General features: G+C 62.5%; 3 protein-coding genes across 7 annotated transcripts; 2 read left to right on the forward strand and 1 right to left on the reverse strand.

The window, feature by feature from the left end:
* Nucleotides 1–1356: 1356 nt before the first annotated feature.
* Nucleotides 1357–6358, forward strand: DNPEP (aspartyl aminopeptidase). Of its 2 annotated transcripts, none has more exons than XM_057430234.1 (15): nucleotides 1357–1426; nucleotides 1556–1631; nucleotides 1711–1799; nucleotides 1871–1984; nucleotides 2320–2445; nucleotides 2562–2692; nucleotides 3060–3144; nucleotides 3611–3718; nucleotides 3946–4023; nucleotides 4382–4465; nucleotides 4717–4877; nucleotides 5026–5065; nucleotides 5391–5492; nucleotides 5745–5912; nucleotides 6243–6358. In XM_057430234.1, the coding sequence occupies exons 1-15, from the start codon at nucleotides 1421–1423 to the stop codon at nucleotides 6291–6293; spliced, it is 1419 nt and encodes a 472-aa protein (XP_057286217.1). In that variant the 5' UTR covers nucleotides 1357–1420; the 3' UTR covers nucleotides 6294–6358. The 2 variants fall into 2 exon arrangements, with proteins under 2 accessions (XP_057286217.1, XP_057286218.1); XM_057430235.1 differs by lacking the exon at nucleotides 6243–6358 and adding an exon at nucleotides 6079–6217.
* Nucleotides 6359–7144: 786 nt separating this feature from the next.
* Nucleotides 7145–18730, forward strand: PTPRN (protein tyrosine phosphatase receptor type N). Its single transcript, XM_057430214.1, has 23 exons — nucleotides 7145–7309; nucleotides 8982–9032; nucleotides 9225–9338; nucleotides 9582–9687; nucleotides 9816–10014; nucleotides 10197–10521; nucleotides 10716–10832; nucleotides 10945–11024; nucleotides 11107–11393; nucleotides 11865–11951; nucleotides 12111–12190; nucleotides 12406–12470; nucleotides 14708–14920; nucleotides 15040–15249; nucleotides 15340–15487; nucleotides 15608–15681; nucleotides 15984–16061; nucleotides 16194–16313; nucleotides 16403–16569; nucleotides 17605–17658; nucleotides 17775–17839; nucleotides 17949–18022; nucleotides 18119–18730. Exons 1-23 carry the CDS (start codon nucleotides 7213–7215, stop codon nucleotides 18188–18190), a joined length of 2883 nt encoding a protein of 960 aa, XP_057286197.1. The 5' UTR covers nucleotides 7145–7212; the 3' UTR covers nucleotides 18191–18730.
* Nucleotides 18731–18953: 223 nt separating this feature from the next.
* Nucleotides 18954–24594, reverse strand: DNAJB2 (DnaJ heat shock protein family (Hsp40) member B2). 4 transcript variants are annotated; one of them, XM_057430021.1, is made up of 10 exons: nucleotides 24140–24256; nucleotides 23219–23308; nucleotides 22095–22204; nucleotides 21625–21678; nucleotides 21355–21471; nucleotides 21104–21193; nucleotides 20870–20975; nucleotides 20693–20763; nucleotides 20232–20447; nucleotides 18954–19303 (listed from the first exon to the last, which is right to left on the reverse strand). In XM_057430021.1, the coding sequence occupies exons 2-10, from the start codon at nucleotides 23281–23283 to the stop codon at nucleotides 19293–19295; spliced, it is 840 nt and encodes a 279-aa protein (XP_057286004.1). In that variant the 5' UTR covers nucleotides 23284–23308; nucleotides 24140–24256; the 3' UTR covers nucleotides 18954–19292. The 4 variants fall into 4 exon arrangements, with proteins under 4 accessions (XP_057286004.1, XP_057286003.1, XP_057286001.1 ...); XM_057430020.1 differs by having other exon boundaries at nucleotides 18956–19303; nucleotides 21355–21474; XM_057430018.1 differs by lacking the exons at nucleotides 18954–19303; nucleotides 24140–24256 and adding an exon at nucleotides 24495–24594 and having other exon boundaries at nucleotides 19936–20447; nucleotides 21355–21474.
* Nucleotides 24595–26933: the final 2339 nt, after the last annotated feature.

Here is a 26933-nt window from a genome sequence, read left to right on the forward strand (position 1 = left end):
GACCGCCAGTTTCCAGTCCCCAGGACACAGACAGGGTCTCACAGTAACAGGGTGCCCACACTGGTGACTCAGGAGCTGGGAATCTGGCTGGCATCAAGCACCTGGAACCCATGGAGTGCTCACAGGCTGCCATGTCCCTCCTAAGGCTGTACACCCATAGCTGGGAAGACACACATCCTGCTGGGAAATGATGCACAAGCACTGATGGAAACCCAAAACCCCACTGCCACACCCATCCCATGCAGGGGACCCAGCCAAGGGCAGGAGCCACTCCAATCCATGTGGGGCCCAGGGGACCTGTCCCCTAGATGTGCCCACTCTGTGTCCCTGCTGGGGCTGGTAGGCAGTTGGGGTGCTACCTGCCACTGTGCCAACTCCCAGCACCCCTGTGCACCACTGTCACTCAGGGACATTGGTTCCCAACATGGCACCAAGGGCTTGTGCCTTGTTTTCTGTGAGTGCCAGGCACTGCCAAGTCAGGAAAGCAGCAATAGTGGAGAGCTGCAGCTTGACTCATCCCAATGACAGCCACCCTTCAGGAAGCATGCACGTTCCCCTGGGCACTTGCACCCCTGGGCAGTGCAGGGACAGCTGCAGGTGAGCCAAGCCCCATTTTGGGGTGACCCTTACGCACCCAGTGCCCAGAATTGGACACCACTGGTTGACCATTCCTAGGGAGCCCATCCCTGCCCCTTGTCTCCCACTGACCCAGCCCTCAGCTCTGCCCTATCTTTGGCAGGCACCAGGTTTGTCTGCCCAAGACCAGAGTGCAGGGTGTGGGGTGCAGGGTGCAAAGTACGTGGTACATTTAGGTCTCTCACTAAGACACTGAGATGCTGGAGTGTGTCCAGTAAAGGGCAATGAAGCTGGTGAAGGGTCTGGAGCACAAGTGTATGAGGAGTGGCTGAGGGACCCAGAGGTGTTTAATCTGGAGAAGAGCAGGCTCAGGAGGGGACCTTTTAGCTCTCTGCAACTACCTGAAAGGAGGATGGAGATAGGAGGTGGCTGGTCTCTCCTCTCAAGTAACAAGTGACAGGACAAGAGGGAACTGCCTCAAGCTTCACCAGGGATGGTTTAGATTGGATATTAGGAGAAATTTCTTCACAGAGAGGGTGCTCAGGCCTTGGAACAGGCTTGCCGAAGGAAGTGGTGGAGTCACCATTCCTGGAAGTGTTCAAAAACTGTGCAGATGAGGCCCTCGGTGACATGGTTTAGCGGTGGCCTTGTCAGTCCTGGGGTGACGTTGGACTTGATGATCTTAAAGGTCTTTCCCAACCTATTTGTTCCTGCGATTCCGCGCTGTAGGCTGAAGTGCGAGGCGCAAGGCACGTTCGTAGGGTGCGCACTCTCGGGCCGCCTGGGCGCATTCCTCCGCGCCAGCAGGGGGCGCGCGGTGCGGGGTGTGGCGGCGGCGGCGGCCATGCAGGTACCAGGAGCCGGGGTGGGCGCGGGGAGAGCTGTGCCAGGGCCCTTTGGTGGGGTCCCCGGGCTCTCAGGGTGTCCCGGCCCGGGGTGGGGGGGTGCTGGCGCTGCCCGCTGACAGTGGTGCCCGCAGGGCTCAAAGCAGGCCGCGCAGGCGGCGGCGCAGGAGCTGGTGAAGTTCGTGAACCGGAGCCCCTCGCCCTACCACGGTGAGGAGCGCGCCCGGCCCCGCTTCCTCTTCCCTTGCCTTCCCGTCGGCGCGGCCCCTGACGCCTCTTGCCCCCGTAGTTGTGGCCGAGTGCCGCAGCCGGCTGCTGCAGGCCGGCTTCCAGGAGCTGAAGGAGACGGAGCACTGGGAGGTGCGACCGGCGCAGAAGGTGAGCCCGGCTGGGGCGGGGAAGCGGCGGGGCCTGGGGGCGGCCGGTGCTCACCCCTTCTCTGCCCGCAGTACTTCGTCACCAGGAACTACTCCACCCTCATCGCCTTTGCCGTCGGCGGTCAGTTCCAGCCCGGGAATGGGTTCAGCTTGCTGGGGGCGCACACCGACAGCCCCTGCCTGAGGGTAAGGCTGACCAGCCGGCTGCCTGCCCCCTGGGCTGGGGCCTTTCTGGTGCTCTCCAGCTTCAATCCACAAGAAAAACGACCCCGACTCCCCCCGTGCCCCACAACACCAATGCTAGCTCCCTACACTAATCTGCCACTCAGAGCAGGCCATGCTGACCCCTGCGTTGCTCCACCTGCTGCTGTCACCTCAGTGTCCTGTCCTGCAAAGCACATCACAGCACTCGGCAATGGCAGGATCAGCCATGAGACTCTGGGTGTGCTCTGCCTGGTCCCAACCAGTTACCCAGCGCTGGGGCTTTGCAGTGCCAATGTGACACCTCTGCTGTCATCCAGGTGAAGCGGTGCTCGAAGCGGGGGCAGGTGGGCATGGTGCAGGTTGGTGTGGAGACCTATGGAGGGGGCATCTGGAACACGTGGTTTGACCGTGACCTCACCGTGGCCGGGAGGGTGATCATAAAGGTGAGCTGATTTGGGGCAGGCACAGTGGGCCAGCTCTGTGTCTGTGACTCCCACCCAGAGTGAGACCTACTGCAGCCTCTCAGCCCTGGCCTCAGCCTCCCCTCCTTGTGTTTCAGGACCCAGTCACAGGGCGCCTGGAGCACCGCCTGGTACGTGTGGAGCGGCCCGTCCTCCGCATTCCTCACCTGGCCATCCATCTGCAGCGCAACATCAATGAGAACTTCGGGCCCAACACTGAACACCACCTGTAAGGCCTGCCTCGGCCCTGATCCCTGGCTAGCCCATGGGAGGGCTGCGACCCAGCTGGAGCAGTACCCAGCCTCAGCTCTCTCCCTTTGGCAGCTGCTTGTCACAGTGGGGAGGTCTGCAATGGCTTTTCTTAGCCCTGTAGAGTTCTCCCAGGAGATGCTTCCAAGCTTGGGACTTGGGAAAGGACACTGGGGTGTCCTAAGGTGGCACAATAGATATGTGCCTGAAATGCTGTGTGTCCTTGCTCCATTTGGTGTGGCAATCGCCCCCTGGAGGAGCAAGGCAAGCACCACCGAAATGGTTGGTTGTGTGTGACCCAACATGTGAGCAGAGCCCTGGCAGCTAACAGCACCGTCTCCCCACAGGGTTCCCATTCTGGCTACTGCTGTGCAGGAGGAGCTGGAAAAGGAGGTCCTCATGGAGGCCACACCTTGCAGTGCTGCGTCCCAGGTGAGTCGGGTGCAAAGGACTAGCAAGGGTGCTTGCTAGGACCTCACACTTGACACCTTTGCTTTCTAGCCCTCAGGGACCTGCCAGCAGGTTCTCCTTCTCCCTATGGCCTGCTAGTATACTTCCACTCTGCCCCAGCGCTGGGTACTTCACTTGTCTGCTCAACCATCAATCTCTTCCCACCCTGGCTTGCAGTCATCCTATAGAACAGGATGCAGCCCCCATAAAGCTGTCACAGACACCCTGCGCAGGGAAGGGGGATTGCACAGGGTGCAGAGAGCACCTCTTTGAGCAATGCCAGTGGCCCTGGTGTCCTGTGTGGTGTGGCAGCTTGACCGTAGGACATATTAGTAGGAGGGAGGACCAGGCCAACCTAGGTGCAGTGTGGGACAGCTCTGCCACAGGAAGCAGGGGGTTTCCCTGCCATCCACTGCCTGCCTGATGGGCAGCTCTGCTTTCTTCCCAGGCAGAACGGCACAGCCCTGTCCTGCTGTCCCTGCTCTGCCCCCAGCTGGGGGTGAAACCAGAGCAGATTGTGGAGCTGGAACTATGCCTGGCGGATACACAGCCAGCGGTGAGTAAGGGCAGGAGCTTCCCTCTGCCTGCATGTAGCTTGCAGGCTGGCACTGCACAGGTTTTACCTGGCATGCTTCCTTTGCCTGGGGCATTCCAGGGCTGGGAGCTGAGCGCAATGAGCAGAGGCAGCTCCTGGGGGGGCAGAGAAGAGGGGCTGGAATGGGGACCCAGTGGTAGGTACTGTTTGGTGACACAGCTCTGCTCCTCCTGGCTCTCTGCCTGCAGGCACTGGGTGGTGCCTTTGAGGAGTTCATCTTCTCCCCACGCTTGGACAACCTGCACAGCTGCTACTGCGCCCTGCAGGTGAGCACAAGGGGAGAGGACGCTGGAGGCCACAGCATGGCCCGTGTGCACTCTGGCTTGGCTTATTGGAGCCACGAGTCAGCCTGAGGCTCTGCAGGGAGATGTGTTCCTGTGGGATGGGTCTGGCCTGCTGAAGGATCTGGGGTGGGATGGGGGCTGCCTGCTTTGCTGGGTGTGTGGGGTTCCCAGCAGTACCCAGGGGAGAGTCCTGCTCTCGCTGGGCAATGTGCGTGCCTAAAGTTCCATTCCTTGGTGCTTTGTGCACTGCTGGGGAACTTTCTACTGGCTCACTGATAAGCTTCCAGAGTTGAGGTGGCTCTCAGGCTCAGGTACAGTCCTTTCTCCTGTACCCCTGCAGGCCTTGATTGACTCATGTGCAGCACCCTCTTCCCTCTCCCAGGAGCCCAACGTGCGTCTCATTGCACTCTATGACAACGAGGAGGTGAGTGAGGAGCATAGCAGTGGATGGCTGGCAAAGTTCTTTGCTCTTCCCTAGTCATGCCCAGCATGAGATAGATCCCAGTGGGGCGAGGGTGGGGGTTTGCTTACCCCCCCTGTGGAGCATGGCCTAGGCAGGGTGTGGGGGTTGGAGTATGGTTGGAGGCTGCTCTGCTGGCTTTGGGGAGCCCCATGTCACTCAGCTGACTCTGGGCTGCTGGGGGTTTGTGCTGTTCTGATGGTGGTCCTTGGCAGGTAGGGTCAGAGAGCGCACAGGGCGCAGAGTCCCTGCTGACAGAGCTGGTGCTGCGCCGGATCTCATCATCACCGCAGAACCTGACAGCTTTTGAGGAGGCTGTGGCCAAGTCCTACATGATTAGTGCTGATATGGCCCATGCAGTGCACCCCAACTACGTGTGAGTACTGAGCAGTGCGGTGAGCTGTGGCAACCTCCCCTGCCAGCTGGGGGGGCCTGTCCTGTCATTCCCCAGGGATACAGACAGGAGTCCTTTTTGCATCAGGGAGGGAGATCTGTAGCACAGAACTCCTGCTTCTCTTTTGCAGGGACAAGCATGAGGAGAATCATCGTCCAGCTTTCCACAAGGTGAAGGCAAACCTCTGCTTTGGGTTGGGCTGGGAGCTGTCTGTCTGTCTGTCCTGCAGTGCTGTGAAACGTTCAGCCACTCCCTGGAGCACAGCCCTGGGGTGCAACTCAGTGGCACTCAAATGGGAGACGTTTGCTCTACAGCACAATTTGCCCATGCTGCGTGCCTGGTGTTAATCTCATGGGACCATAGCCCTGACCCAGGAGCCCTTCCCTGCTGCTAGGTTGGGGCTGGACAGCACTGCTTGGGCATGGACGGGTGTTTCCAGAGCCACTGCTTATCCCCAGTGCCAATCATGGGCCTGTGGTGCCTTCCCTTGTGCAGGGCCCCGTCATCAAAGTGAACAGCAATCAGCGCTACGCCTCCACTGCTGTCACTGAAGCCATCATCCGGGACATTGCTGCCCGTGTGGGTGTCCCTCTGCAGGTGAGTGGGGCTGGGGAAGCCCTCCGTGGATGTTACCAGCTTGGGCCACAGCCCTGCCCCTGTGTTCAGTTACCTTGTCCGTCCCCACTGTTCTGGGGTTCCGGGGGTGTCTCAGGGAACATGTCCCATCTCTGGGGCATTTTGCACCCTGGTTTTGGGGTGGTGCTGCTTTCCCGGCCCAGGTTGCCTCCTTCAGGCCTGGGGGAGGCTGTGGGCAGCCTGGGGCGTTGCTGAGGCCATGTCCCCATGCAGGAGTTTATGGTGCGCAATGACACACCCTGCGGCACCACCATTGGCCCCATCTTGGCCTCCCGCCTGGGGCTGCGCGTGCTGGACATTGGCTGCCCGCAGCTCGCCATGCACTCCATCAGGGAGATGTGCTGCACCTCGGGCGTGCTCCAGAGCATCACTCTCTTCAAGGTGAGCTCCAGGTTCCCTGTCCTGCACTGAAGCCTCCTCCTTGCTGCTCTACACCTTTTGCATCCCCATGTCCTCATCCAGCCCCCGCCTTGGGGCTGAGCCCAGCCATCTCAGCCCTCCCTGATGGCTGCCGTCCCCAAATGGTTCCTATGGCAACCAGCACTAGCCTTGAGTCAGTGATGGGTTTCTATGGCGACGTGGTCCTGCTCTCTGTGCGTAGCTGCCTGTTGTGATGCCCTGCGTGTGTGTAACCTGGCAGAGAGCCACTGCCTGTCCCCCAGCCCCATGCTGCCCTGCCCAGCCCCACCCTGACAGCTTGTCTCCTTCCAGGGCTTCTTCGAGCTCCTGCCAGCAGTCAGCAGCAGCCTGGTGGTCGACTGAGCACGGCAGGGAGGGAGGGAGCAGCTGGGGTTCAGCCCTGGGGCCATTAAAGCTTCTCTGCATCACCAGCGAGTGATTTCTTGAGTGCAGCTGGGGCTGGGGGTGATGCATGTGGGGAGAACACCCACAGCTCCCATTTCTGCCCTCCCCAGCACCATGTTGGGTGGAGGGCACCAGGTGTCCTATTGAGCAGGCAGAACACAGCCTTCCTTCCTCTGTGAGAGGCAGGGGGAGGATGGTTCGTGCCTCCTGCAGTGCTGGGGCTGTCTCCATGCCCAGAGGAATAATAGGGGACTGAGCCTGCCCTGCCATGGCCAGGGGTGTAGGGAGGGGCCCTATCTGTTGCTGTCAGCCCCAAAGCTGCAGCTGCTTGCTTCTGCCAGGGCCCTGTCCAAACCCTCCAGGTGCCCTGGGTCTGCTGCTCCCCTCCTGCTTGCCCTGGGTCCATGTCGATGGGGAGGGGTGAGAGGGTGTGGCCCGTTGCTTGCTGCTCATTGGTGTCTTCTCAAGGGCGTGGCCTGCGCGGGAGCCAATGGGACCACAAGACTGGGAAAGGGCAGGCGGTGATTGGTGGGGGCGGTGACTGGCGGAGGCGCTGCCGGCGCGGCGGCGCACCCCCCGGTGGGCGTGGCTCGCCTCCAGGGAGGTTGCGATTGGCGCAGTCCTCGGCCGTCTACCCCAGGGGCGCGACATCATTGGCCTCGCTCGATAACTGGGGGGCGTGAGCCCGAAGTGGGGGGAAAGAAGCGCAGTTCTCTGATTGGTTTCGGTCAGAGGGGCGTGTCGCGGCGGCAGTGGGCCGTGTCCCATTGGCGGAGAGGCGGCGGTGGGCGGGGCACGCGGCTCGGCGGGGCGCGGGTTGGCGGCGGCGGCGGGGGCGCGGCCGGCGGGTGCGCCATGGTGCGGCCGTGAGCGGAGCATGGGGCGGCGGCTCCTCCGGGCACTCTTCTGCCTTCTCCTCCTGGCCGGCCGAGGGCTACTGTGGGACGGCGGCGCCTCCGCTACCGCCGCGCACGGTGAGACCGGGACCCCTGGCAGGGCGGCGCCCCGAAGGGTGGGGGGCGTTTCCCCGGAGCGGCTGCAGGGCAGGGAGCTACGCGGCCGGTGCTGTTACCGCTGCCCTGGATGCTGATACGGCCACAGTGGCAGGCCTGGCCCAGGTGGAGAGGGGGAGAAGGCGTCTTGGTTACCAGCACGGCGGATGCGGCACTGGCACCGGGGGGCGCCACTCTCCCGGGTCTGCTGATGTTACTGGCCTCGGGGCACCCCAGCGGCTGCGGAGTTTCTGACGCCACCGGGGCCGGTGGGACAGGATAGGAGCAGGGCGGTTCTCTCTCAGACTCCCTGCCCGGAGCAAAGCCGGTGTCTGGGGCTGCCACAGGAATGGAGAACCGCAGGCAGAGGCCCCGAGCGGCGGCTTCCTCCAGGACCCCGGCGCTCTTTAGCCGCCCGTTGCCGGCAAGCGCGGCCCAGTACGGGACACAAGGGTGGGCTGGTGCACCTGCTGTCCTCCAGGTCGGCCCGTGCGGTGTCTCCCCGGGGATCCGGGTGCCACGACGGGTAGGAAGGCTGCAGCCCCCCCCCCCCCCCCCCCCCCCCCCCCCCGCACGGCACGGTCCCGGTGGTGGCCGCTGACTCACTACCGGGCGCCCGGGACTGCTGCATCCCCTCATCCTCCAGCGGGCCCAGGAGCGCTGGGACGGGTCCGGCAGCTCTGCAGAGCCCAGCCGCCTGCTAGAGCAGGCGGGAACGGCGCCGGATCGGCTGCGGCTGAGCCCCGTCCTGCCCGGGGAAGCCTCCCGGGATCGGGATCGGTGCCGCTTCTCCCGGCGGAGCTGAGCGGAGCGTCCCGGCGGGAGGCTACTGCGTCGCTTCAGCACCGCGGACAGCGCCCGCCCTGCCCCGCCGGCCCGGCCCCCCACCCGCCCCTCCCGTCGGCGCCCGGGGGTCCGTCCTCGGTAGCGGGGTCCTGTACCCGAACCTGCATTGGCCCCTGCCCCGGGGGACTGGCCCCTGGGTGGCCGGGTCTCAGGGACCTCCTTCCCCACTTGCCCCCTTCCCCCGCGGCGGGCTCGCGGGCCCCTCCCTCCCCTCCCCCCGGTTGTTTTCTCGTTCCTTCTTTGCCATCCGGGGCTGAGTCATCGCCTGCTGCCGTCTCGCTGCTGACGGTCTTGGACCGAGACGGGGGGGGAGAGAGGAAGGGGGAAGCCGCCCCCTGCCTAAGTGCTGCCCCCCGAAGGGGATGGAGAGGCAACCCCTTCCCGCTGCCTGCCTGCTTTGGGCCCCCCGTTGCAGGGAGGGTGGATCCCCGGTGTCACAAGGTGCGGGGCTGTGTCCCTGCCTCGTAGTGCCTCATGTAGGAGGGCAACAGACACGATCTTGTGGGACTCTGTCCCCTCAGCCTTCCCTTCCTAACTGCTGGCACCCCAAAAAACTCCAGGCCTCCTCCTGTCCTTAGAGCTAGACAGGTTCTGTACGCAGCCCCCATCTTGGGTATGAGTGGGAGAGGCTGGCACTGAGGCCCTGCCTGTGGCTACCAGGCTGTGCCCCCCCCATCACTACATTGCTCCCCCGTGGCACTTCCCTGGGGGAGTGGGGGTCCCCAAGCAGCTGGTGATGAGCAAACCCCACTGTAGACCCCGTTGGGCACAGTGCTGACTGGCCTGTGTGTCTGTCTGTCCATCCCAGGCTGCCTGTTTGACCGGAGGCTGTGCTCCCCCCAGGAGGTGTGCGTGCAGGGTAGGTGGCTAGCAGGGGTGCAGGGATCCCTTCTTCCTTCCCAAGGGGATGGGGGAGGATGCAGGGCTGCCTTGCAGGTGAATTGGGGTCCAATGTGGGCGGGCCATGCCAGGGAAAGGTTGGGACCGTGTCCAAAGACTCCCACCCCAGGGGTGTTCATCCATCCAGCTCCACTGCCTCCCTCTCTTGCAGATGGGCTGTTTGGGCAGTGCCAGGTGGGCTCTGTGCAGGACAGACCCTACTTTCAAGTCACCTCTCCTGTGCTCCAGCGCCTTCAGGATGTCTTGCGGCATCTCATGGCACAAGGTGAAAGGGGGAGTACGGTGGGAAGGGGGTGTCAGGCAGCATTGCTGGGTGGCAAGTAGGATTGCTGGGGTCCTACTGCCCCAAGGGCCAGGCTGGGCTGAACTGGGGTCCAGCTGATTCTAGCAGGAGCGGTGTCAAACCCAGGCAATGTGATACAGGGTCAGGACATGATGGTGGCCTCCCATGTACTCACCCCATGGTTCCCAGGCCTCCTCTGTGTCTCACAGCCCCTTCCCATGGCAGGGCTCTCCTGGCAGGATGGCATCACCCAGTACGTGATCTCGCAGGAGATGGAGCGCATTCCCCGCATCCGCCTGCCGCCCTCACTGGAGCCAGCGGCCAGGGACAGGTAGGGCAGTGCCAGCCACTGGCCTACGAGCAGAGCAAGACAGTTAGGGCTTTGCCCTTCAAATAGGGTTTGGAGGAGGGGCCTCCCCCATACCCAGGTGAGTCACCCCAGTGCTGTTTGCATCCAAGGTTCCTGCCCCTCCGTGGCTCCCCCCGGCGAGCTCAGCTCCCCGCGGACCCGGGCCTGCCCACAGCTCAGCATCTGGGGCAGCCCCCGCCGCTGCTGCCATCCCCTCTGCTGCAGCGCTACCTGGAGCACCTCCTGCTGCCCTCCCTGCCCCAGCTGGGATATGAGGAGGCTCTGCTCAACCCCTACTCCTACCATAAGGTAAGCTGGGGGGCAAGGGTCCTTCTCCTAGCTGGAAAGGTAGAGACGGGCAAGGGGCTGCTGCACTCCCCACATCTTCCCTCTGCCGGTGCTGGGGTAAGCCCCGCCTCTGGGGTGCCCTGCCGTCGGGTGGCAGGGGCCCTGTGCCGTTTAACCTTGGTGGCTCTGTGTTTCGGTTGCAGTTCAGCTACCAGGACAGCGCTCACCAGCTCCCTGGCGGCTCGGCCAGGCAGAGCCCCGAGACCTCCTCGCTGCTGGGCCGGGTCCCTGCCCAGGCTCTTTTTGGGGCCGGCCCTGTGCCATCCTATGGTGGGCAGCCAGGAATGGACGGGGGGCATCTCTTCCAGGACTTGGGTATGCTTTCCCTGCCCAGAGAGAAAGCGGGCCGCCCCGACCCTCCCAGCGCCAGGTTCCAGCACAGCTTACGGCTCCCCAGTGACTACAGGGACATGGAAGAGAAGGAGCAGCCAGCGCCCCTGGCTTCCCAGCCACCCCCTGCACAGACAGGTACCGTGTTCTCCAGCCTTCATCCCCATCCTGTCCCCATACGTGTTCCTCGTAGTTCAGACTCTCCCTTTCTTTGGCTTCATGCCCATGGGTGATGTGTTCCCTTAACCACACCTGCCCCAGCTGATGCATACCCAGCCCATGGTCACTGTGCAGGGGCACAGCATCCAGCCTGATGCAGTGTTGTGTTACAGATGCTGCCCTGAAGAGACTGGCCTCTCTCCTGGCCAGCTATGGCCTGGGGCTGCCGGAGCTGAGCCCTCAGCAGCTGAGCAGCCTCTCCACCCTCCTCCAGCTGCTCCAGAGCTCTGGTGAGTGGGTCACAGGGACTGGAGTGGTGGGTGCCCACACACCCTGTTCCAGGGTAGGGAGTGTTGCCCTTTGGGGTGCATGCTGCAGGACCTCTGTCTCTCTCCTTCCCAGGTCTTGCTGGACCTGAAATGCCCACAGTGAAACGGGTGGGTTTGCAGCAGAGTGGTGCTGGAGGAGGTGCCACAACACAGGTGGGATGTGGGGAGGTGATGGTGAGGCAGCCCCCTAGGGGATTCCTCAGAAGTCCCAACTCCTCCCTTTCTCTCCCTGCAGGTGATGGAGAGGGGCATGCAGCACGGAGAGCAGCCAGTGCCCCCTTCCTCCACAGTACCAGCCCCCAAAATCCCAACCAGCAGCACCCCAGGGGATGGGCTGAGGGACAGAGCAGTGTCCTCACCAGCCCCTCAGGCTGAGCCGCAGCAGGGACCCAGTGAGCAGGTGCTTAGCCCCGGGAAGCCAATCGTGGTGGAGAAGAAGAGCTATACACAGGCGAAGGATGGTGGGGTGCAGCGGGGCACACGACCACCGGATGAGTATGGCTACATCATCACAGACCAGAAGTGAGAGCTGGGGGTCAGGCAAGGGGGGTGTGTGTGTGTAGGGTCTGTATCCCCTCCATGCTGGCTGTCATGGCTCCACATGCTCAGCTGAGCCTGTTTGGGTCTGTGGTAGGGTCAGCTCCCCAGCCCCCCTCTACCCATCATCCTTATCCGACCCCAAAACCTCCCTCCCCCAAAGCCCAAGCCAAGGCCAGAGCTCACTGCTGCAGGACAGGATGCTGGGGTGGGCTCAGCCAAGTGTGTGCACAACTGCCTCTGTGCACACGCCTGTGCAAGGGGGAGGTGTCGGTTTATCCCCACCACCACACTTCCCCATGCTCTTACCTCCTGCCACCCTGACCACCCGGCAGCCAGCACAGCCCTTGCTGCATGCACAGGACTCCCTGAGCTTGCTTGTCCCGCTTCCTCAGCCATGAGGAGCTTGGGCTCTCCCCTTGCACCCAGCTCCTCACCCTGCCACTGTCCCCACAGGCCCCTGGGGCTGGCTGCAGGTGTGCGGCTGCTGGAGCTCCTGGCCAAGCACCTCCACCTCTCCACGGCCAGCTTCATCAACATCAGGTGAGGGCAGCGGGGCCATCGGGTCCTGCTGTCACAGCCCTGGCCATGCACAGCCATCTGGGAGGCAGGCCAGGAGGGAGCACGCTGTGGTGGGGGGTGGGGATGGGGATGGGGGCTGTGCTTCCCGGTCTCATGCTGTGTCCCCCCCTTCCCCGGCAGTGTTGTGGGTCCTGCTCTCACCTTCCGCATCCAGCAGAACCCCCAGAACCTCTCACTGTCAGATGTGGCCACACAGGCTGGTGAGTTGGGCAGGGATCCCCTGGTCCACTCTTCCCCTCCCTGAGGGGTGCCCAGGAAGTGGGGGCTCCCACCATAGATCCCACTGTCCTTGTCTGAACTGCAGAGCTGGTGTGGAGTGGGCAGTAGTCGGGAGTATCCCTTGGCTCTGTCTCTGGCAGGGGTCTCACGGGTCGGGGGGGGAGCACCCCTCTGACGATCTCCTCTCTGTTCACAGAGCAAGCGAAGGCAGAGCTGGAGGCTGAGCTGGGCCTGAAGGTGGTGCAAACAGGAGTGGGAGAGGTAGGACAACTGTGCCCATCCCTTGGGGCTGGGACAAAGCTGGGAAGTGCGCTGTGCCCCAGCCCTGGGGTGCAGGGGTCCTCATGAGCAAGCCTACCCTGTGGGTCTGTGGGGCAGTGAGGAGCAGGGGGCTGTGTTTGGGCTGCTGTGCTGGAGACACAGGGGTTGAGCAGGAAAGCTGCAGCTACCCCTTCCACCCAGCACTGTGATGCTGCCTGCGCTCACAGCGCACTCTGCTCTTTCCAAACTAGCAGCTCCATAGGGTTTGAAGGCAGTTTGGAAGAGTGTCCCAAAGGTTTCTATCCCCTCCATCCATAATCTGGGGCTGCACTCTGCAGGGCTCGTTCTCACCCTCACCTCCCTCCAACTGGGCACCCCAGTGCCAGGCTGTGCCCAGAGAACCCTAGAGACCATGGCTAGGCAGGCAAAATGCTGTCATGCCCCCAGAGAACAGCAAAGCAGCTGAAGACGGGGATGGAGCAGGAGCCATCTGCTTGGAGAGGGACACCCCCTCCCATGCTCCTCTGGGGACCCCAGGAACAGTCTCCTGGGGGAAGGAGCGGGGCTGGAGATGGGGAACTGAGCATGGCTCCTGTGTTTGCAGTGTGGGGAAGGGAAGTAGTGCAGCTTATCCTCAACGGAGGGTCCCCATTTCCCACCCTCCTGCCTTGTGACTGTAGCTGTGGGCAGGGAGGAAGGAAATTGGGACCTTGGAGGAGGAGGACGCCGTGGAGAAGGGGTGGCCTGGCTAAGGAGGCAACCTGTCTTCATCAGCAACATGTGGAGCGTTGCTATGGCAATGCCTTTTGATGTGGCAGGAGCGGGAGAGATGGCAGAGATAACAGGAGCTGGAGCTGAGAAGGCTGAGGCAGCTTTGTGAGCCCTCTTCTGCATGGACCTCCCCAGTCTAGACCAGCTCGTGCTTTACCCCCACCCTCCCCTGCCCAGGCTCTGAATTCAGTGGGACTGGTGCAAAATCTGGGGAAGAAGGGATGTAGAGAGGCAGGGGGAGAGCAGGACCCAGGCAGGCCTGTAAGGGAGGTCCCTTCTGCCCCCAGCCCTGCTGACCTCTCCAGACCTTCTGACACCTTCAGGGCTGCAGGGCTCATCCTGCTTGGGTGCCCGGGGAGTCAGGATGTGCTGGCACTGATGGATACCCCTGGCTGCAGGGCTGGCTGGGGTTGGCGGCAGGCAGCAGAAGGGACCCCTGTGGCGAGGGCATCCCCAGGCGAGGATGATGATGATCACGTAGGTGATGACGATGCAGTGTTCCCCCGGTAACCTCATCAGGCTTGCAGCCAATAGAAGGCCATGGCAGTGAGGTAATGCTGGCCTCTGGCACCTCATTGGCCACAGCACATTTGGTGGCGGTGATGTCCCAGCATCCCTGTGCTGCCCCAGGACCCAGCTTGGGGGTTGACAGCATCCTGATCACCAGCGACTCTGGGACAAGGCCTTAGGAAGGGCTCTCGCTCAGCAAATGCTCAGCATCATCCTGTCCCAGCATGGGACTGGCACAGGTTGGGTGTCCCTGCCAGCCACCAGGAAGGAGCCCCGGGGGCACTGCCTGTAAGGTGGCAGGGGCTGCTCTGTGTCCTAGCTGGGGAGAGTGACTGGGAGGACCTGTCTCCCAGCCACCAACATGGCACCAGCCCTCTGGCAGCACCAGCAAATCCCACTGTGTCCTTCCTTGGAGCCCTGGCTGCAGGGAAGAGCCAGCCCAGTTAAGGAAGTTCCCTGGGAGATGTGACCACTGCCCTGGACCTAGTGCTACAGTGGTCCATCATTTGCCATAAATCCTCCAGGCTGAATCTGGCCCTCATTGACTTCCAGCTGGGCATGATGCCACTTAACCTGAGCAACATGGGGCTACTGCCTGCCCTGGAGGAGACAGCTCGGGCTGGAGCTGACATGGGGAGCAGCCCTGCTTGCTAGGAGCAGGGGGAGCAGCAGGTTTCTGTTGCTTGGCCTTGGCCAGGCTCAAACCAGCACCAAGGACTGTGAGCAACATCCCATGTGACATGCAGGTGGGTGTGCTGTGTCACCCCAGTGACACCCAGCACTCCAGTGACACCAGTTCTGCACCCGCTGAGGATGCTGGGACAATCAGTGCAGCACCGAATGCCCTTGCTCCGCTTCAGTATCCCAAAACCCCAAGAGTGGCACAGAATGGGGTGCCTGCCCACCCAGCCCCATGCGGATGCCTTTTGCTAACCCTTGCTTGGCTCTGCCCCCAGCGCAACGAGGCCGCTGCCTACTCACGCCCATCCCGCTTTGGGGATGGCTTCCATACGGTGCTGCTGACCTTCATTGTGCTGGCCTGCGTGGCGGGCATTGCCATCGCAGCCTCTGCAGCCTTCTGCCTCCGGCGCCATGCCAAGCAGCGGGAGAAGGACCGCCTGGCTGCCCTGGGGCCTGAGGGTGCTGCTGACACCACCCTGGAATACCAGGTAGGACCCCATGGGATGCAGGACCCTGCAGGATGCAGCACTGCTGCATCAGCATCGCTTGGGGCTGCCCTAGGGCAGTGCCGTGGCCAAGGGACAGGGCTCTTACTGGGGTCCCCCAGGAGCTGTGCCGCCAGCACATGGCTGCCAAGTCTCTCTTTGGCCGCACTGAGGCATCAGCAGCACCAGCAGAGACCTCGCGAGTCAGCAGCGTCTCATCCCAGTTCAGCGATGCCCCACAGCCCAGCCCCAGCTCCCACAGCAGCACACCCTCTTGGTGCGAGGAGCCCGTCCAGTCCAACATGGACATCTCCACTGGACACATGATCCTGGTGAGCCAGCCTGCTGGGGTGGCAGGTTCCCTCTCCAGCACCCCATGTACCCTCCTGGCTGCCGGGATGACCCCTGCCCTTCTGCCCCAGGCATACATGGAGGACCATCTCCGCAACCGGGACCGGCTGGCCAAGGAGTGGCAAGCTCTCTGTGCCTACCAGGCTGAGCCCAGCATCTGCTCCATTGCCCAGAGTGAAGCCAACCTGAAGAAGAACCGCAACCCTGACTATGTGCCCTGTGAGCATCCCCAGTGGCCAGGGACCAGCTTCCAGGGCCCTGGCAGGAGGGTGCTGTGGGGCATGGGGATGCCTTGCTCCCCCAGGCACTCACCACAGCTCTTGGTCTCCATTTCCCCAGATGACCATTTGCGGATCAAGCTGAAAGCTGAGAGCAACCCATCCCGCAGTGACTTCATTAATGCCAGTCCGATTGTGAGTAACCACCTGGGGCTCCTGCCCTGCCACCCTGTCCTGTGATGTGCTCTCGGCACAGGCGAGGCTCCCACTCTGGGGTGGAGCAGGACTGAGCTCGCTATCTGGGGGCTACATTGCTTGTGAGCGATATGCCTGCCCTACTGCTCAGATGTGGTTAAAACCCATTTCCCTCATGGCTGTGGCACCTGAACCTCCCTCCCCAACCTGCCCATCACCCCTGGGGTATTCCCCAGCTCCTCCTGGTGTCACCCAACCCTGCCTGAAGAGCGTGTAGTCTGACACCCCCTTCCCCACTCCAGATTGAGCACGACCCACGGATGCCAGCATACATCGCTACGCAGGGGCCACTGTCCCACACTATCGCTGACTTCTGGCAGGTGAGTGTCACCCAGCAGTGCCAGCCCACCGGGGTCCTTCTGTGCTGCCCACCACATGGGTCACAGTAGCTTGGCCCCCCCTCCTGCCTGGGCCGTCACCCTGTGGTGACACCCGCTGTGCCTTGCTGGCAGATGGTGTGGGAACACGGCTGCACCGTCATTGTCATGCTGAGCCCGCTGGCCGAGGACAGTATCAAGCAGTGTGACCGCTACTGGCCAGATGAAGGCTCCTCTCTCTACCACATCTACGAGGCAAGTGTGGCCAGTAGCCTGGGGCAAGAGCGTCCTCCAGCCCCCTGTCCCTTGAGTGCTGATAGCCACGGGCTGCCTCTCTCGGGCAGGTGAACCTGGTGTCGGAGCACATCTGGTGCGAGGACTTTCTGGTGCGCAGCTTCTACCTGAAGAACGTGCAGTCGCAAGAGACCCGCACCCTGACACAGTTCCACTTCCTCAGTTGGCCGGCCGAGGGCATCCCCGCCACCACCCGGCCCCTCCTGGACTTCCGCAGGTGAGCGCCCCCGCGGCACCGTGTTCCGGGGAGCCGGCAGGGATCTCAGCCGCGGGGGGCCCATGGGCGAGGACAGCGTTGCCGCTGTGGTCGGGGTCAGGGCTGCGGCATGGACCGGCGGGGGGGCAGAAGGCTGCCGTGCATGGGGAGGAGCAGAACCACCCGGTTGCGGCCAGCTTGGGATAAGGCTCTGCAGAGCTTGGTGGGCAAGAAACCTCCAGCGGAGCTTGCTGGGACTTTCCAGCTTTTGTGGGGAGAAAGGGCTCTTCCCCTTAGCTGGCATGGGGGACAGCCGGCCTGGCACCTTCTGCAGCCATGGGTGCAAGAAGAAACCTCTGGAGCCTACCTTGAGCAGCTCTGTCCCATTGCTCCCCATGCCCTAGAGCCAGCAGCAGGTCTCCAGCTAGGGGAGAGGGCAGCGGGGCTGGGACTGCTCCCAGGGGGTTTACAGACAGTGCCTATTTGGGTCTCCGGGTCCCTGGATGGTGGTGGGCTGGGGGCTGGCCAGGGCCCCTTAAGGGCAGCGTGGGTTCCCCAAGCACATCGCCCTCCTCTCAGCTCCGCTCACGCTCTCTCTGTCTCTCTGTCTGTCTCTGTCTCTCTCTCGCAGCTGCCGGCGTCATTTTTGTGATTTGCAGCTAGTAATCTGGCTCCAGTTGCATAGTCACAAAAGTGATCGTTGGCAGCCGTGCCTGCTGCATGGAGCATGCTGGGAGCCCCACCGGCGCCTGGCCCCCAGCTTCGCACCCCACCGGACCAGAGCTGCTCCCCTGGGGTCATGCCACTGTTCCCCTTCCCAGGCTGGGCGCCTCAGGAGCTGGGCTCTTTTCCTTCCCCAGCCCCATTCCACTCATGGGCCCCATTCCATGCCCAGTGCCACTGGGGAGGCAGGAGGAGCCATGTGCCGGACCCCCAGGGCCACATCATGGGATGCCCACTGCCCCCTTCACCCCAGCTCGGCACAGCGAGGGGCTCCTAGCACAGCCTTGTCCCTGGCTTGGCAAGGCACTGACCTGCTCCCTCTTGTCCTTGCAGGAAGGTGAACAAGTGCTACCGAGGTCGCTCCTGCCCTATTATTGTGCATTGCAGGTACTGCTGGGGCTGGCTTGGGGGTACAGCCTGGGGGTAGCTGCAAGACTGGGACCTGCTGGCCAGGACCAGTCCCTGGAGCTGGTCCCCCTGGTCCAAGTGTCTGTGTCTTGCAGTGATGGTGCAGGCAGGACTGGGACGTACATCCTCGTTGACATGGTCCTAAACCGAATGGCCAAGGGTAGGTGCAGGGCAGCACTGCTTCCCCCCTGTTCTGGGGTTTGCAGGACCATGTGCTTGGCCTGTACCCCCCCCCCCCCCCCCAGCACCTTTCTCACCCTCTGCCTCAGGGGTGAAGGAGATAGACATAGCTGCTACGCTGGAGCACATCCGAGACCAGCGACCTGGCATGGTGCAGACCAAGGTACCCCCAAACTGGGGCTCCCCTCCCTCCCTCAGTACACCCCCCAGTGCTGGGCTGCTATGGATCCTCATGCCCCCCCCTCCTCCACTCCCCCAGGACCAGTTTGAGTTCGCACTGACGGCTGTGGCTGAGGAAGTGAATGCCATCCTGAAGGCACTGCCGCAGTGAGGGCAAGGAGCCCTTCCCTCTTGTCTTCCCCCTTGCCCCCCCCCCCCCAGCTTTGCATACTCTCCTTGCCCTGCCTGTGGGGCCGCTCTCCCTGTAAAATGCTGTCTGTGCTGCTGGCTCTGTTCTCCCCCTCAGACCCTCCCTTCCTCTCTCCCCGGGCATGCAGGGCTCAGCCCCTCTGTGCACAGGGCACCAAAACCAACACATCTGCTGCCACCACTAAAGGGACAGGGTTTGTTTCTCCTAGTCCCTGCACAGGAGAGGTCCAGCTGATGGTGCTGGGAGTTGGCTGTACGCCCCTAAGTTGCTCTCCTACCCCCAGTCTTGCGGTCCTGTGTCAGCTCCCTGTCTGTGCCTGTTGTGGAGTGGGCAGGGGTCCTCCACGGCTGGGGGGTACTGGGTGCAGGAGGGCCTGTCCCAGCCCCTGGTCCTCTCTGTGTGCTCCCACCTTGTCACTCAAGCAGAAGAGAAATTTCTAGAGAAATATAATTTTGTATCTTGATGTGAATAAAGTTCTCGTGTCACGTTTGTGCAGCTGCAGCCAGGCCTGGCCTCTGCCTTTGTGTGTATGGGGGGGCAAGGGGAGTCATTGGTCATTATCCTCTTACACTCCTGCAGAAACACATCTCACACCCCACAACCACCAGACAAGTGCACCAGGATGCGGGAAGGACCCCAGAGCCCTCAGCCCACAGATACCCCCAGGCAGCAGCTCCTGCAAACAGGTTTATTGACAGCTGTCAGCAGAAGGGAGCAGGGAGTGGGGGGGGGCTACAGTGAGGAAGTGGGGCAGAGCCAAGCCCCACTGGCTGAGCACAGCCATGCTGCCCCTCGCTGCCTGCCACCAGTACCCCCCCAGCAGCCTAATCTACAGCCCACCACCACCCTCCCCACCACCTCGCGGTGCCTGGGGCATCTCTCCCCAGCCCCAGGTATTGCTCAGCCATAAGCACTGTGGTGCTCCCCCCCACCGTGTCCCACGGAGCCAGAGGGTGCTGGGGAAGGGGGTGGCAGGGGGTGGCCGTGCAGGGACAAAGCGGAGTCCTGGCTGGGAGAGCCTCCATGGGCGAGCAGGCGTGCGCGGTCCCTGGGCGCAGCAGCCTCAGAACACACCTGGGGAGACAAGCGGAGGGGGGGACACAACGGCACCTGTGAAACCCTCCTTGGTCGGGGCTGCAGAGGGGCAGGGAGGGAGTGAGGAAGGTCCCAGGAGGAGGAGAAAGAGAGCCAAGGCAGGACTACAACTGGAAACGACGAGGGCGGGAATGCCTGTAAGCATCACTGAGGGTCACTGCTGCTGCTGGAAGCAGGGAGGCATAGTGCCCCCAAGCCAAGGTAGAGGGGTGACAGTGCCCTGCAAGGTGTGCAAAGCATAGGGCAGGGGTGACCAGGCAGGGTCTGCAGTGGGAGGAACAGAGGAGGAGGGAGTACAGGCAGGAGTGACAGCATCCAGAGGAGAGACAGACACAAGGCACAAAGCAGAGCTCACACACACAGATCCCTCCTTGCAAGGAGAGAGAGCTCAACCCCAGTACTTTCAGCATGGGCAGGGGCAGGCAGCAGCCAGGGAGGCAGTGCCTGGAGCCCCTGTGTCTGCAGGGCAGGCAGGGAGAGAGGAGCAGCTGGAGCCAGGGCACACCTGCTCGCAGGCATCCTGTGCTTCCAGAACCCCACCAGCGCCCCTCTTCCAGCCACCACCCCCAACTGTGGCAGCCCCCCCGCCCCGGGGTGCCACCAGCTGCCTGCCCACCCACCTCAGTGGCAGAAAGGAGGCAGGGCAGGAGAGCCCCCAACCTTGCTGGGGAAGGCAGGAGCCGAGCCCCACACAGCAACACCCGTGTTTTCTCTCTTTGCCCCACGGTAGGGGCACAGCCTCAGCCCCATGCTCAGAGCAGGGGGCAGTGCCACTGCTTCGCTTTGGAGGCAGCAGGTTCATGCCCCTCTGTGGCGGGGCTGCCGGCCCCCGCCACCTCCCGCTCCGGCCCCCCCCGGGTGCCGCGGGCTCTGCGGGAGGAGGATGGGGTGCCGGGGCCGTGCCCACCTGCTCGGTGGTGACCCGCAGCCTCCATCTCCGAGAGGCTGTAGGCCATGGCCAGCTGCAAGTCCTCATCCTCGTCCTCGCTGTCCGTGTAGAGGCAGACGGGCGAGGAGCTCACGGGCTGGCGCGGGGCGGGTGGCGAGGCGGGCTGTGTGCTGGGGAAGGCTTGCTGCTCGCGCCGGCTCAGCTCCAGCCCCAGCGCCATGTCGTCGGGGACACCTATGGGAACAGGGGCAGGGGATGGGGGTCCCATCTGCTCAGAGCTGGCACAGGGCTGCATCAACTCTTGTCCACCCACTCTATGGCAGAGCCCCAAACAGGGCTCAGCAGGGCTCAACCCAAAACCAAGCCTGGATGCAGCACCCCTCAGCCATCCCAAAGGAGAGGGGTCCCCAGAGAGAAAGGGCACTTGGGAAGTGTCACTGACAGATCCCAACAGGTTGGTCTCCAGTGCTGCTTCTCACCATCAATGTGGATCGACTTCAGCTCCCCATCCTCCTCCACTTCCACCCGCTCCCACCCGTTCTCGATAATCCTGCAGACACACAGACAGACAGTCAAGGGCCAGGCTACCAGAGCATGGCAGCAGCAAGCTGCAGGTTCCAAGGGCCACTGATGAGGAAGGCCGGTAGTGCCCTCACCGCTTGGTGGTGATGCGCTTGCCATTAACGAAGGTGGTAGAGGTGGAGACGGAGCGGAAGCCCAGCCCTCTGTTGCCACCGGAGCTGAAGGACGAGGCAAAGAAATCTGGAACAGGGAGTGACAAGGTCAGTGCCAAGTAGGGAGCACAAGGGAAGCAGGCGATGGACCCTGCTCAGGAGCATGCCATGTTCTCGGACCCCCCAGGTCAGCTAGGGGCTGGCAGCGTCTCCCACCTGAGGATCCTGGGAAGGTGGAAAAGAAGTGACCTCCTCTGTGGTGCCGTGGGCCAGGTCCTCGCAGCTCAGAGAAGGGCAGCATCTCATCTGGAAAGCAGGGACCCCCGCATCAATACTGCCCCCATGGCTTGGCAAGCCAGGAGCAGGGCCACGTGGAGACCCCACTGGGGCCAGCCATGTGCTCTGTGCCCAAGCCCAGTCAGAGGGTTATCCCAGAGCCAGCTCTGGCCCCCCTGCCCTGCACACACCAAAGAAGTCAGCAAAGGGGTCTCGCCCGCCAAAGAACTCCCGGAAGACGTCGTGAGCACTGCGGAAGGTGAAAGTGAATTCGGGAGCCCCAGCACTGGCCCCAGAGCCTCCTGTTCCTGCTGGAGGGAGAAAGCTCAGAGTTAAGGGGAGTCCTTGGGGGGAATCCCCAGAGGGGCAGGAAGCCCCAAGGGGTACAGACCCACACCACATCTTCAGATGGGGCCATATCCAGCGCTGCACTGACGCCATGGCTCTGCTCACAAACTCACCTGCACCCATGAGTCCATCCTTGCCATAACGGTCATAGATATCACGCTTTTGTTCTGGAAGGTGAAGAAAGGGGGCTGCGGGGAGCTTGCTGCCAGGCACAGGCAGGAGCACCAATGATGCCCCAGCCAAGGGAAGTACAGAACGGCAAAAGGAGGGGAGTAGCATAAGCCCCCGCTGCACTCGCACTGCTCCCAAACCCAGGTTGAGACATTGGGTGAGGAGGCACAAGCCTCAGCCCCACTGGGGAGACCTCATCCTGGAGGCCAGCATGCCAGCATCTTCCAAATATTGTTTCAAGGGATATGTAGGGAAGTAACCAAGCCCTACAAGCCAGGCAGTAAAACCAGAGGGACCCACTGCATCTAGGGATGTCTACAGATGCAACCTGTGTGAGACCAGTAGCAGGACACCCGAGAATGAGAAGCCCCAAGGGTAAGGGGACACACAGGACAGCACCATGGCCTCTTACTGTCCGACAGCACTTCGTACGCCTCGGCAATCTCCTTGAACCTCTGCTCAGCATACTCCTTGTTGTCTGGGTTTTTATCCGGGTGCCATTTCAGCGCAGCCTTCCTGTACCTGCACAGATGGGCAGCAATGGGCACACAGCAGCCCTCCAGCAGCAGGCCTCCCAGCAACCCTGCTGAGTCCACACCACTGACTCTGCGGGCACAGGCACCCGAGCCTGCTTCATCCAGGACCCTACAGTCTCTGGCATCAAACAGCAGCTTTCTGGACTGGTCCTGCCTCCAGAACAAACATTTGTGGCATGACCCTGTGCCTCATGTGGTGCAGCCTGTGCCTGTCTCAGCCCTGCATGGTGCTCACAGGTTTGCTCCGGAGCCTTCCTGAGCTCCACCATGGGCATGAACGCACCAGGGACTGCTGCAGGCTCCCAGCAATAAGCAGCCCTTTCCTCTTGCCTGTAGCTAGCTGGGGTTAACCCAGCTGCCCAACTTTTCTCACCCATTCTTAGGAAGTCACCCCCAGCACAGACCTCTGTCCCCCACCTCTGTCCCCCCAGGCAAGCTACCAGTCTGCACCTATTGTCCTCAGGTGATGCCTCACCCCGTTGAGAGCATCACGACCTCAGCAGGGTGCCAGAAGGAGCTGCAGAAGGCTCTGGCCACCCCTAGGGCTCCCCCATAGTGCCTGGGGCACAGCATGCTCCTGCCAGCAGGGCCCATGTCCCTGCCAGGGCACATGCTGCTCCTTACCCTGTGAACTCCAGCCCCCCAACCCTGACACCAGCAGAGCCCCCACACCCCAGCCCTCTGTTATCCCCTCCAGGAGAGAAGGGACACCTCCAAACACCAGTGGGACCCACCTCTTACCTCCGTCCCCAGCCCTGGCCTGAGAGCAGAGACAAAGGGACCAAACCCCACCAAGAGATGCCTGTGTGTGGCAGAAAAGCCCAACCCTGCTCTGGCCTCCGCACAAAGGAAACAAAGGCTGGATTGTCACCTCTGGAGCTGGGCCTTCTCCCCACCGGCCTCAAAGGAGCCGCTGCCTTGCTGGCACCGGGAGGAAGGGAGTACCTGTGGCTCAGGCTGCTGTGCCCGGCGGGCAGGGTCATGCCTGACACCCACTTACGCCTTCTTGATGTCATCGGCGGTAGCACTGCGGCTCACCCCCAGCGCTTCGTAGTAGTCCACCATGACGTGAGGCTGTCCCGCAAGGTCACTGTAGGGGGAAAGGCAATGTCAGGGGGTCTCCAGGCGCAGTCTGACAGCACAAGGCATGAGAGAGCAAGAGCAGGCTCGCCGGCCCTCCCCAGGTACTCCGGCCACCCCACAGGTCCTCCAGGAGTGGCTCAGTACCCATCCTACACACGCCTCCCGAGCACCCTGCCTGCACCTTGAGCACGCACAGCCACAGCCGGGACCCCTGGCTGCTGTCGCAGCGCTGTCCCACCTGGATCACCCCAACTCGCCCGAGCAAAGAGACACGGATCCTCGCTGTCAACCCCGCTCCTCTGGCCGCTAAGGTGCTTAGGGACTGGAGCGGATTAAGGGCTCAGCGGAGACCCCCCCCGTGCTGGGCACCCCGGGGCATTTCAACAGGACGACCCGTTCCGGATCGGAGACGGGATTCCGCCGCTCCAGCCCCGCTCCTCATAACCCCGTGGTGCCGCGCCCCCAGCCCTTACTCGCCCCCCGCCCGCGCTGACCGGGGGCATCAGCTGACGGGGAGGGCGGCGCTGGCCCCTGCACTAGTACGGCACCAGTACAGCACCGGGAGCAGGACGGGGCGGTGCCGCCAGAGCCCGCCCCCCTGCCCCGGCTGTAAACACGGCGCTCCCGGCCCGGCGCTGCTGCTGGAAGTTTCCGCTTCCACCTCTCCTCTGCCCCTCCAAGTCCTCCTCCGCCGCCACCAGCGGGCAGCCCTGGGCTGCGGCCAGCGGCTCTGAGACACCGGGAGCGGCAGGACTGGAGGACGCCGCACCGGGCCGGCCCCGCTCCCCGGTGCAACTCTTGTGCCCCTCTCCCGTTCCCCCAGCCGCTCGGTGCCCACCTGCGTGCCGCAGCCGAGGCCTCCCCGCCCGCCCCAGGCCGCCCGCGGCCGGCGTCGCGCGTCCCCCCCCCGCCTTCCCGGACCGCCGCGGGGGTTGGAGGCGGGTTCCGTTGCCCGACGGGCGGCGGCTGCAGCCAACCGCGGCGCCGCCGACGTGTGACGTCATACGCTCGCCTGTCATGAGGGTGAGGTCATAGGGAGGCTCGCTCCGGGCGCCCGTCCGCGTCCGGTGCCTACCCTTCCACCTCCGTTCCTGTCCCGCCGCTTCGCAGCGATCCGCTCCGGCCCTCCCAGCTCCCAGGGCTGTGCCCGGGGCAGCACCGGCCAGGCGAGATGCGATGGGGTGAGCACTGACCTCGCTCGCTGTCCCCGGGAGTGCGGGTAGTGCTGCGAGCACGCCGGGCACGGCCCTCGCCGCGGGGCAGTCCCCGGGCTCCGCTCGCCGCTGGCCTCAGCTGCGCGGCCGATGCCGGCCAGCGGGAGGCGACAGCAGGAGGGGACAGCGGGAGTGACTCAGCGCTTTGCCCAGGCCGTCCCGTCGGGGCGGGGACGGGACACATGGAGGGGTGCAGCCTGCTGGGCTGGCCGGCGCAGGTCCCTCCCTGCCAGGCTGCCTGGCTTCGCTATGGCCCCGGCAGAGCAGCTACTGCCAGCCCCGTGCCTTCCCCAGCTCCACGCAGGCAGAGTGAGCCCACCCGAGCACCACGGTGCCCAAGCGCCCGCAGCACCCGGGATGGCCACGTGCCGGGAGCTTTGATGTGGACTTTTCCTCTGCGTGGCCTCCCTCAGAAAGGCTGTTCTTGCCAGACCTCGGGGTAGTGGGCAGTCTCACCAGCACCCATGAACGTGTTCTGGCCTCAGAGGTCATATTGTTCCCTTTTGTTATCTGGATGGGAGAAGGAGGGAGCCTCGTCTCTGCAGGGCCTTTTGGACCCCTCTCTACCCCTGCATTGCAGCTGGGATATCTCCCTCACCTCCTGTAAATACCTAGCTGGGAAGCTTGGCAAACTTCCCTAGTGCTGCTGTTCCTGGCAGGCTGGGGAGACCTGGGTGTTGAGACAGGCCATTCCTAGCACTCCCCAGGGACCAGTTTCAGGACAGCCGTACCCGCAAAGAGCCCCCCACCAGCCACAATCGGTGGGCCTGGGTGTGCACTGGGATGGGTGAAATGCCACAGGCATCTCCTGTGCCAAGGAGCATCTCCTCTCCAAGAGATGGATGATCTGTCCCCTGCTGTCAGGCAGCACTTGATTTCTTTGAATAACTGCTTGGAGTAGTCCCTGGTGTTCGGGATTTTTTTTTTTCCTGCATCTCATCGCGATGCTGCCCTTCTGTACCTGCTTGCCCAGGAGCAGCGAGAGGGTTCCCTCGGGTGGCTGCCGCTGGCCAGGGTGCTCCGATGTGGCCCATCTGCTCAGCAGTGGGTGCAGGGCTGGCCCGAGCCGGGCTGGCATGGGCACTAGATGGAGCCACAAGCTGCTTCGCAGGGACCACATCCTGCTGGCTGGGAAGCTGAGGAGGCGCCCCCAGGACCTAACCGTGTCTTGACACCTTGCTTTCCTTTCCCTGGCTTTTGCAGCTGATGTGAGGACAAGGAGACCCCGAGGCTGACAGGTCTCAGCCCACTCTGTGCCCACTGGGTGGAGAGGCCTTCATGCTGGGAAAGGACAGGAGCCCATGTCCTGGCTGGGACTCTGGAATCAGGGGAACACATCGCTGCTGCCTTCATGGCACATATGTCCCTCACCCATGGGACCAGGATATAGAGCAAGAAGGACTTAAACCTCCCTAATGTTCTAGGGGAGACTGCACAGAGTTGGGCAGTGGCCCATCGCAGTGCTAGTAGGAGGGAGGTTGTGGTACCAACTGCACCTCACCCTAGAGCTGCCACAATCACTCCCCTAACTCAAATCAGCAAAAAACCCAGCACCCTTCCCACTTTTCCTTGCCCTTTCCTCCTAGGTCTGCCTGAACCTACCTGCCAGCCTGGCTTGCAACAGCTTTGAACCCAGCATGGGCACCTTGAGTGTGTGTCAAGAAGACTCTTTACAAATTCTGGGCATCACTGTGCTGTGAACCTGTTTTCAGCTCTCCAGGCTCGCAAAAATGCTCATGAAAAACTCTCTGGGCTTTCTGAGAAAAAAGCTTTCAGGTGAGCGAAGCAGGACCCCAAGGGACCAATTTTGTTTTCATTCTGGTTACAGGAAGCTAACTGAATTGCGTCATGAACTCGTGCTATCTTATTATGCAAACCACATATTAAGAAAGATATTTTTTTCAGCACCTTGCAACATTTCAGCATTTGATTTCCTCAGGAGAACACAGAACCTTTCACAGTTTCCTCAAAGCTGGCAATTAAGTACTGCACCCCCCAGAAAAGGGGTCAGAGGGAGCAGCAGGTCTGCTAGCCCCTTGAAGGGCTGCTTGAGGATACCCGAGCCCCGGGGGCTGGTGACCGCAGAGGACATCAGCTGAGCAGGGCACCCAATTTCAAAGTCCACATTCATTCTTTTACTCCCAGTCCTGCTGTCTCATCTGAACAGCTCTGCCCTGCTCTGACTTCCCTGCACAGCCCATTTCTCCATACCTTCATGTTTGTCTCGATGGCCATGCTCTCAGCCACCTGCCCATCTCTTTCCTAATCCACACTGTCCTCATCCTAGCTGGCTTTTCTAGAATTTCACCTTCTAGGAGCTGGGGAGTTTCCAGGGAGGCAAAGTCATCCCTCTGGTTTTAGTCAGTGCAGCAGGACAGAGAAGTGAGAAACTGCCAAGTCAGGGTGACTTTCATTCAG

This window comes from Pezoporus wallicus, unplaced genomic scaffold (genome assembly GCF_028554395.1).
Source record: "Pezoporus wallicus isolate ANWC-B61680 ecotype Strahan unplaced genomic scaffold, APGP_CSIRO_Pwel_v1 contig_5261, whole genome shotgun sequence".
NCBI classification, from domain to species: domain Eukaryota; kingdom Metazoa; phylum Chordata; class Aves; order Psittaciformes; family Psittacidae; genus Pezoporus; species Pezoporus wallicus.

Excerpts from the sequence above, each read along its gene's own strand:
- DNPEP (XM_057430234.1), top strand. Across the intron at positions 1,632-1,710 it reads GAGCCCCTCGCCCTACCACG|TTGTGGCCGAGTGCCGCAGC; the intron begins GTGAGGAGCGCG and ends TTGCCCCCGTAG. Across the intron at positions 2,446-2,561 it reads CCGGGAGGGTGATCATAAAG|GACCCAGTCACAGGGCGCCT; the intron begins GTGAGCTGATTT and ends CTTGTGTTTCAG.
- PTPRN (XM_057430214.1), top strand. The coding sequence starts at position 7,213 with ATGGGGCGGCGGCTCCTCCGGGCACTCTTCTGCCTTCTCCTCCTGGCC. Across the intron at positions 7,310-8,981 it reads CTCCGCTACCGCCGCGCACG|GCTGCCTGTTTGACCGGAGG; the intron begins GTGAGACCGGGA and ends TGTCCATCCCAG. Across the intron at positions 16,570-17,604 it reads CCCCTCCTGGACTTCCGCAG|GAAGGTGAACAAGTGCTACC; the intron begins GTGAGCGCCCCC and ends TTGTCCTTGCAG.
- DNAJB2 (XM_057430018.1), bottom strand. The coding sequence starts at position 23,283 with ATGGTGGACTACTACGAAGCGCTGGGGGTGAGCCGCAGTGCTACCGCC. Across the intron at positions 21,475-21,624 it reads GGATGGACTCATGGGTGCAG|CAGGAACAGGAGGCTCTGGG; the intron begins GTGAGTTTGTGA and ends TTCTCCCTCCAG. Across the intron at positions 20,976-21,103 it reads CACCTTCCCAGGATCCTCAG|ATTTCTTTGCCTCGTCCTTC; the intron begins GTGGGAGACGCT and ends TCCCTGTTCCAG.